Source organism: Squalius cephalus (genome assembly GCF_949319135.1).
Source record: "Squalius cephalus genome assembly, chromosome: 24".
NCBI lineage: Eukaryota > Metazoa > Chordata > Actinopteri > Cypriniformes > Leuciscidae > Squalius > Squalius cephalus.
In genome coordinates, this window is record NC_137145.1 from 21106969 (window position 1) to 21115700 (window position 8732).

The 8732-nt window shown below is 40.0% G+C and overlaps 1 protein-coding gene across 3 annotated transcripts; it reads right to left on the reverse strand.

The window, feature by feature from the left end:
• Window positions 1-209: 209 nt before the first annotated feature.
• On the reverse strand, window positions 210-8697 carry ewsr1a (EWS RNA-binding protein 1a). 3 transcript variants are annotated; one of them, XM_079862130.1, is made up of 16 exons: window positions 8638-8697; window positions 7764-7800; window positions 7199-7253; window positions 6981-7119; window positions 6664-6877; window positions 6269-6579; window positions 6001-6193; window positions 2926-2963; window positions 2276-2287; window positions 2073-2188; window positions 1803-1932; window positions 1591-1710; window positions 1376-1514; window positions 1194-1291; window positions 849-1086; window positions 210-764 (listed from the first exon to the last, which is right to left on the reverse strand). In XM_079862130.1, exons 1-16 carry the CDS (start codon window positions 8651-8653, stop codon window positions 725-727), a joined length of 1896 nt encoding a protein of 631 aa, XP_079718256.1. In that variant the 5' UTR covers window positions 8654-8697; the 3' UTR covers window positions 210-724. The 3 variants fall into 3 exon arrangements, with proteins under 3 accessions (XP_079718256.1, XP_079718255.1, XP_079718254.1); XM_079862129.1 differs by having other exon boundaries at window positions 6269-6576; window positions 8632-8696; XM_079862128.1 differs by having other exon boundaries at window positions 8632-8696.
• Between the last annotated feature and the right edge of the window lie 35 nt (window positions 8698-8732).

Below are 8732 nucleotides of genomic sequence, written 5' to 3' on the forward strand. Positions count from 1 at the left end.
TACAATGAATACTTTACCTCTTACAGTGTCTTTAATATTTACTCGCATTCATGTTCCAAAACTTTTTTTTTTCCTGGAGCACAAAAAGCGAATCAAGGATCTTCACGCGGCTCTTTTTCGTATAACTATAATTTTGGATTTTGTTAAACGCAAGGGAAAAAATAACATCATATATGGTTTAAGAAAAAAGGCAATATCTTTTTTTTTTTCAGAATTTTATTTTTTTGAGGTGAACTCTTAAACACTGTTTGAAATTACATGGGGGCTGAAAAGCATCAGTTATTTACATTATTCAGTTACACAGAAGATGCCACACTGTTCAGGTGAAGTACATGGCCTAGGTTTTTTTTAGCCATGCATTTAAAAAAATGGTTTAAATGTTTTTTATTCAACATTTCCACACATGGAGAGCAAAAAATGTGGGGTATTGGGAATAAAAAAAACAAAAAAAAAACCTCAAAGTACCACAAATACATTTCTGACATATCCAAATGGCACACTGAACACCCTGCATTTACATGTGCATCTGGTTTCAATGACAGATCTTAACCAGAAAAGCGAGCACAAAACACAAAAGAAAGTTTAAAAAAAAATAAAACATTCACTGAGGACTAACAGCAATGCAGTAATAAATTCCATACTAACCATTTATAAATATGGAAATGCAACTTTAAAATCATTTGAAAACGAACAGGGTTGATGTTGACCAGCGAGGTATGGTCTCTCAATATGGTCTCTCTCTCCGGTCCTGGCGATGGTCTCCCCTGCAAAAAACAACAACATTACTGTTCTGTTTTGTGACTACAAAACCTTCACAGGTCCACAGAGACAAGTTTCTTCATACTCACTTCATATCCATTTTGCCAGGTGGTCCCATTCCTCGCCCCCTTCTTCCCATGTCATCCATAGGGGGCCCACCACGACCTCTTCCTCCAAAACCGCCTCTGTCCATACCACGCCCTCCTCTGAAGCCTCCACGGTCCACACCTCTGCCCCCACGGAAGCCGCCAGGTCCCCCTGGCCCTCCACGGTCCATTCCACGGCCACCACGCATCCCACCTGGTCCACCACGACCCCGGTCACCACCTGAAACCCAAAAGACACCTAGTGAATATTAACAATGCAAACATCTGAAGCCACAATGTTAGCGGTTCTGAAAGCTAACACAAGACGTGAATATGAAAGACAGTAACCTGGAGGAGGGAAGGGAGGAGGGCCAAAGCCTTCAGGTTTGGGTGCCTTGCACTGGTTACACTCCATTCTCCAGGCAAAGTTTTGGTTTCCACATCCCCTAGAAAATCAAAGACTCAAAATCAGAGGCTGAATGGAATACATGGATCACTGAGCATCACTGCACCACTACTGAAATACGTACGCGTTTGGACACTGCCAGTCTCCTGCCCTCTGCTGCATGTTTCCTCCAGTAGGTCCTCCACGGCCCATTCCTCTAGGACCCCCACGTGGCATGAACCCTCCTCGATCCCCACCTCTGCCCATTCCACGACCCATCATTCCTACCGGAAAAAAAATCCAATTTCAACTTAAAATGCAGGTTTCAATTGCTTCTAAAACAGCAATTAAACGACGTACCTCCTCGTCCCATCATGCCACCTCGGTCTCCTCTCATTGGCATGCCTCCACGCATCATTCCCATCATGGGCTTGCGTCGGGCCATGGACACCTTCAGCTTCTTCCCCTGGAAATCTTTTCCTAATGAGGAAAAACAATAATTTCAGTTTATCTAGAGGACTCATGTTGCATGGAAAGACATTCAGGACTGATTTCAGTAAAGATCAACATACCATCAAACCACTCAACAGCTGCTTTAGCAGATGGAGGCTCCTCGTAGGATAAGGTGGCATCGCCTTTAGGCTTCCCGCTGTCTTTATCTGTGTATATGTTGACAGCAGGCAGGCCCGTCCGTTTGTTTATCTTAGAAAGATGAATGAAACAATATTTAATCATAAGCTTCAAGAAATCCAATAAAACACATGTAAAAATTATGCATGAAAAAAAAAAGCCTTCCATCTTTCTCAAGCCATTTCATCGTATTGAAAAAGAGTATCAAGTACCCTAATGATTCCACTGTGCTTGAAAAAGTCAGCAACTTCATCCAATGTAGCGTTCTCAGTCAGCCCAGTGATATAGATAGTGCTGTTTTCAGAGTCATCTTGCTCCTCTGGCCGTCCTGCAGAACACACAGGGTGTTAAAAGCAGAAGAAATTGATAAAAATGGACAGAAAAGGACCAATAAAAACCCCAAATCCAAACCTACCCATGTCACCATCTGTTCCGGAGGTTCATTAAGCAGGACACCAAGAGAAAAAGACAGCGAGAAACAAGTTAGTTAACAAGCTGAGCTTCAAGCACCTGATAACATTATGCTACCATTTTCTGGTCAAGACTGCCCCGGCACACTTGCTCTGACCATTCAAAGACATAAAAAGACAAAATACCATGGTGCTGCTGACCCAAGAAAGGTCTGATTATTGTCAAAAAAGTATTAAGAGGAAACTAGTCAAGAGCTACCTAGTTTTTACTCCAGTGTGCCTTAAATAAAAAAAAGAATGTATATTTGCAAAACCCTTGAAAAACCAAGGACCCAAATTGGACTCCATACCTGATATATAAAATTGAAAAAGTAGTAAACGCTGAAATGGTGATACTCTACATGGCTGGGTCGGCCATTTACCATTAACTCCTAAATATGAGAGCAAAAATAACCTTTCGTTGGAGTCCACACTCAGGATTTTTAACCAATAAAAATAGGACTGAACCATTCCTATATGACCAATGGCAAAAGCTGAGCTCTTAATTTTAGCCGGCAGTATAGTTTTGCAAGGCATTAATTATTTCCCTTCTGAAAAACACCCATAAAAGGTGGAGAATTCTAGTGTATGGTCTTGTGATTCTCATTAAACTTACCACCAGGCTTAATGAAGCCACCTCTGTCTCCAGCGATGCTGGGGGGGAATAAGCGAAGATATGAAGGCGATATCCCTTAAAACAGCCACTTCGGTACCACAAAAGGGGTAATGGGGGTATTTGCACAGTTATGACTCTAAACTCTCATAAAAACTCTTAAGCCCCCCTTATAAAAACACAGTATTTCTGAGGGGAACACTCAGTTAGGGTGCTGTAGCATTACAATGTCCCTGCCCTTAGTCTGACTTGCTCGATTTACAGTTTAATGACATTAGTGGCTGAACAGTATTGGGGTTGTATTAAGCAGAAGTAAGGGTTGATCTTTATTACTATTATAAGTGGAAAAACCCAGAAATTTGTACACTGAAATTGGGATGTAATTGTTTCAGATGCAGCCTTGCTACGAACTTTAAGTGAAAATTAATGAGGTCATGCAATATTTAAAACACCCAAATCAACTCTTGAAAATATTATACGACAATTGATCCTCACGAAGGAGCTAAAGCTTGGTGCAAGTGCACCAAAATGCGGGAGTAGCCCGTTTGTGGCTGCATTTGAAACAATCTGCTTACATAAAGCTGGTACATGCATTTTAGTCAAAGAAAAAAGAAAAAGCAGATAAACCATAACACCATTTTTCATCTTTACATAAAAGTTTCTAATATTACACAACACAAAAAAGTTGTAAAAAAAAAAAAAGTAAACTTGTATGTTCAGATAATTATTAAGAAAATTCTTTGGTTGCAAAACATGATTCTCTCATTCCTGTTGGAAATACACATTTGGAACACCTCTCGACACCACCAACTTTAAGTCCCCATTTCAAAAGGCTGCCGGCCCAGACTCAGAACTGAGTAGTGGTACTGTAAAAGTATTGATGTGTTTACATGGCTCTCACTTTGTTACCTGTAGCGTATAAATGCGACAAAGCATGTTAAAGAAAACTTTTCATAATGCACAAGACAATTGCAATCCAAATGTGTGACAGATAAAGAAAACATACCTTTTAAGAAGGAAAATGAATGCAGTGTATTTTCACCTTCATAACCAAAATATAGCTTACTTTAAAAGTAGTATTGAACAAGCTCACTGTAAAATAAATCTATGAATGGATCAAATATATATTTTTTAAAAACACCTAGCAGGGGACACGCTCAAGGATAATGAAGAAGGGACAAAGACATTCTGTAGTAACAGTTTTGTTTTGAGCATCACTGCATTCACTTTCATATTTCTTTTGCGCTAGCTTCTTGCTTTTGGCAGCAGTCTAAGAAGTCTTTGGGAACCAATATTCTTAATTATAAAACACTGTTCATTTTATGAAAACCAGACCTATTTAAAATCATTTTCAAACTCTGCAGAGTAAACTGGAATTTGATCCTGGATGCTAGTAAATATCACCCATTTAAACACCTTCGTCTTTCCAAAAATACCCCTAAATTTCACTTACCGTGAAGAGTAAGTTGAGAGTAAGATTAAATAAAGTTTATTTAATTTAAATTAGTTTGAAACTTATGTACCTGCAAGCCTGTGATTTGCAGGTAGATCTACAGAATACCATTTAGAGTAACTAATACACCTTATTTATCCTAAAGGATCACACTCTGCATTGACGACCACTTGGAGCACAGATCTTTTGAAATCTTTTGTATTGTGCTTTCTTGATGTTTAATCATCTTGTTCCCTTTTCTAACATATTAAGTTCTTCTAGTAAATTAAGATCCCACAAAATGTATTTAATAATAGTTAATGAGACTGAAATTATTATATTTTTTCCCAAAGCACATTCTCTATCATCTTACCTGCTTAGGCCATAATGTAGGGTTGTAGTGTATACCGGTATGACGGAATATCACGGTATGAATGCAAAGGATTATCAAATCATGCGCATTTTTTGGGGGGGGGGGGGGGGGGGGGGGGATGGTACCTCGGGGTTGTCCGAGAATAGATATCCAATTTGCAAAAAAAAAAAAAAAAAAAGTGGACGCAACCCTCCGTGCAGATAAAGGTATGCCCCGTTTATAACTTAAGGCGTATGATTTCCGTGATGCAGAATGAATCCCGGCATCCAGTCATGAAAATGGAATTTACAGTCTCACGCAGATGTACAATAAATCAAATCGTGAAAAGGCCTAGTGTCTGAATATTCAATATTAAAAAAAAACAGCTATTTAAATATATAATCGTCTTGATTGCTTCGTCTACTACATAGACAAGTACGCCGGACGTCATGATATTTTAGGACACGAATACCACTGGAACTGCTCTGAGAGAAAGCTTAATGAACCTTTCAACATTTTATTTGAGAAAACCCATTGTCAAATATACACTGAACCTCAAAGGTCTTCACTACAACCCATCAAAATAAAAGTTTGGGTTAACTTGAAATGATCACAGAACTCCTGTATATAATAGATGTACTTCAATTATAATAATTTCAGCAAAAATAATAATTATTTAAAACATTAAGTTAAAGCTTTAAAAGTTTATGCATTCATCTGATTATCACCCCTTTTGATAATCTATTTGTATTCAAATATAAAACACAGAATCCACAAAAATTAAGACAAACCAGAATTTCTGAATAGCATACATTTCATTGGACTATTACAGCCTACTTAATTGTAATACATGATAAATAAGTTGTTAATCTAATCAAATTTACTTGATTTTATGTGCTTTTGATTAAATAAAACTAACAAATGGTTTCACATTTGTCATTTAAGGGTCACTGTAACTAGTGATAATTATAATTGATTAATACTGTATACCGTGACATTTTCTGTGATGTTATCATACCGTGAAAATCTCATACCGTTACAACCCTACCCTAGTGAGGCAGAGCTGAGAGCAGCAGCACTGAAACCATTTTTGCATCTTGTCAAAACAACTGTGTGACTATCAAATTAACTTAAAAAAAATTACAGCATATAATTCAAGATTTGGCTCCAAAAAACAGTTACATTTCTGCCAATTTCTGAATCTAGCACGGCTCTCAGCCCTGTATTGCCTCTTTCAGCTCCTGTCTGAGGGAAAGATAAGTGGTGAGGTGAGACTGCACAAACGCACACTTACCCCATGCCTCCACGGCCCCCTCGCATGCCACCACCTCCTCGCATCATGCCCCGGTCAAACCCACCCCGGCCACGCCCGCGGCTCTCCCCCCCTCCCATGCCTCGGCCCTCTCCAGGGCCCCCATATCCTCCGGATTCAGGGCCCGAGTAGCCACCTCCGCCCATGCCGTTCTGATGGTCTTGTCTGTAATTGCCTGTGAAGGAAAACTGTTAATCAACAGGAAAAACTCCAGTGACAGTCTCTACCAAGCTACTACCAGAAGACTTACCATACTGGTTGGGTGGTTTGTAGTCGGACTGGCCATAGCTTCCTCCAGTACTGCCCTGCTGTCCGTACTGACTAGCAGGGGGCTGTCCATAGGACCCAGAAGCTGCGGTGTAGCTGGAAGGCGGAGCTTGTTGCTGCTGGGCAGGAGTTTGTTGATATCCTCCCTGTTGACTATAGGAGCTCTGCTGTCCGTAGCCTCCTTGTTGGCCCTGGTATCCTCCCTGCTGCCCTGAATAGGAACTTTGCTGAGGCTGCTGGGAATACGAGCTCTGCTCATATGCAGAGGGCTGCTGGCTGCTAGAACTGTAACTGCTGAAGAAAATTTTAAATTTGCAATCAGTGACCATCACAAACACATTGACAAACTTTGGGGACTATGCAGAATAAACCCAATACCTTGGTGGTGCAGCAGAAGCAGGCTGTTGCCCATATCCCGGATATGTAGACTGGGCACCGTAGCTGGTCTGCCCAGCATAAGAGGTCTGGTTACTGCTGGTGGTTGAAGCAGCGGCGGCGACAGCAGCAGTGGAGGAATCGTAGCTGCTGCTTCCATAACCCTGCACAGGCTGACTGTAGCCCTGCGGAGCAGCTGTAGCAGCATTATAACCAGCTACAAAAGGTATAAAAAAAAAAAAAAAAATTGAATAAACACACATCGCTTGCAGATATTGGAAAAATTCAGTGCTGTTCGAATAAACACAAAAATAACACACCGCTGGCTGGTGGTTGCTGTCCGTAGGATGATCCATACGGCTGCTGACTGTAACTGCTGGAGGATCCACTGGTCTGAGAGTAGGTCGAGTCAGCCGGTTGGCTGTATGAACTGTAGCCTTGCTGTTGACCATAGGATTGCTAGACGAAAAGAGCACATACAGTAAGTCACTTATCCAGAAAAAAAGCATGCAGAAAAGAATTTAAAGTGACGGTTTACCTGAGTGCCCTGAGCATAACCCTGTTGTGAGGGCTGGGCCGCATAGGAGCTGTACCTGATAACAGAAGATGAATTATTTCCTCATTTTATTACTGATGAATGACAAAATTTATTATACAGGAATGTGTACACACTTCCATGATTATACATAGATTTTCAGTTGTTCATGATTAGCAAATTAAAGGGACAGTTCAGCCAAAATTTCTGTCATTTACTCACCCTCAAGTTATCCCGAACTTGTATGACTTTCTTCTGCTGAACACAAAATATGATATTTTGAAGAATATGGGTAGCCAAACAGTTGATGGACCCCATCAACAACAGTATGGCGGAAAACAATACTATGGAAGTCAAAGGGGTCCATCAACTCTTTGGTTACTGACATGCTTCAAAATATCATCTTATGTGTTCAGCACTAGAAAGAAATTCATACTGGTTTAAAACAACATGAGGGTGAGTAAATGACGGCTGAACTTTAATTATTGGGTGAACTATCCCTTTAAGATAAAACAAACGTTATAGAGACTGCACAGTATAACTAGAAAAAAGTATACTAAACACATACCCCTGTTGGCCTCCAGCCTGTCCGTAACTGTTGTAATCTGCGAGAAAACAAAATGAACACTCATTTAGAATATCAAATATATCAAAGCAAGAACAAAGCTGTGGAAATGGGTCACATATTCAAAGAAAGGTAAGGTCATATACACTTTGCTTATAGTGATTCATTAATAACACAGATTAATAATCTAAGGGACAAAACGGTTAAATGGGTATTTAAAAATCGTCCAAAAAAAAAGAAAAAAAGGTTTATCCAGTAACGTTAGATATTTCAGAGAATGGGGGGTAACGTTAACGTTAGCCTAGGTTTCACCACCACGTTCAAATGAACACGAGAAAAATAATAAATGAATGGTTCTCTTCATTCACATTGTGTAACAGATGTTGAAACGGATGCATTTTGTGATTAATATTTAAAGGATTTAGAATAGCAGTGGATTATTTAGATAAGACACACCTGAGCACCACTTAACACAGACATACGAGCTAATAACAATTAGCCCGCTTCTCAGCTCAAGCGTTGCCAAGCAACAGACCGACACGTGTAAATTGGGGCTAAAAAATAAGCTGCATATAATATAACCAAGGTAAAATTGTGTGGCATCAGTTAAAGAAATTATTTGTATGTGTTTGAAGCAAAACAAAAAGTAAAATGCCGCAGTTTTCCCATCCCCTCCCCCATTTCCAACGCAGACAGAGCAAACCGGCTCGAACCACACCGGCAAACATGATACAATGAATATTTTATGGATTCAAGGCGTTTTATGAAACACATGCCATGCTTAACGATAACTCCAGACAAAAAGACATATCCACACTGGTATTTTCTAAAATCTCTATTCTATGAAAGAGTACAAAAGGTTTCACATTACCCTTACCTGCAGCAGACGCCATTTCGTGTGTCTTCTGTCGCGACGCGAACTGCGCATGCGTGGATGACACTCTTCAGGCGCTACCAATTAATCAAGCGGGG

Excerpts from the sequence above, each read along its gene's own strand:
- ewsr1a (XM_079862128.1), bottom strand. The coding sequence starts at position 8,653 with ATGGCGTCTGCTGCAGGTAAGG. Across the intron at positions 7,120-7,198 it reads GTTATGCTCAGGGCACTCAG|CAATCCTATGGTCAACAGCA; the intron begins GTAAACCGTCAC and ends CTTTTCGTCTAG. Across the intron at positions 765-848 it reads CCTGGCAAAATGGATATGAA|GGGAGACCATCGCCAGGACC; the intron begins GTGAGTATGAAG and ends TGTTTTTTGCAG.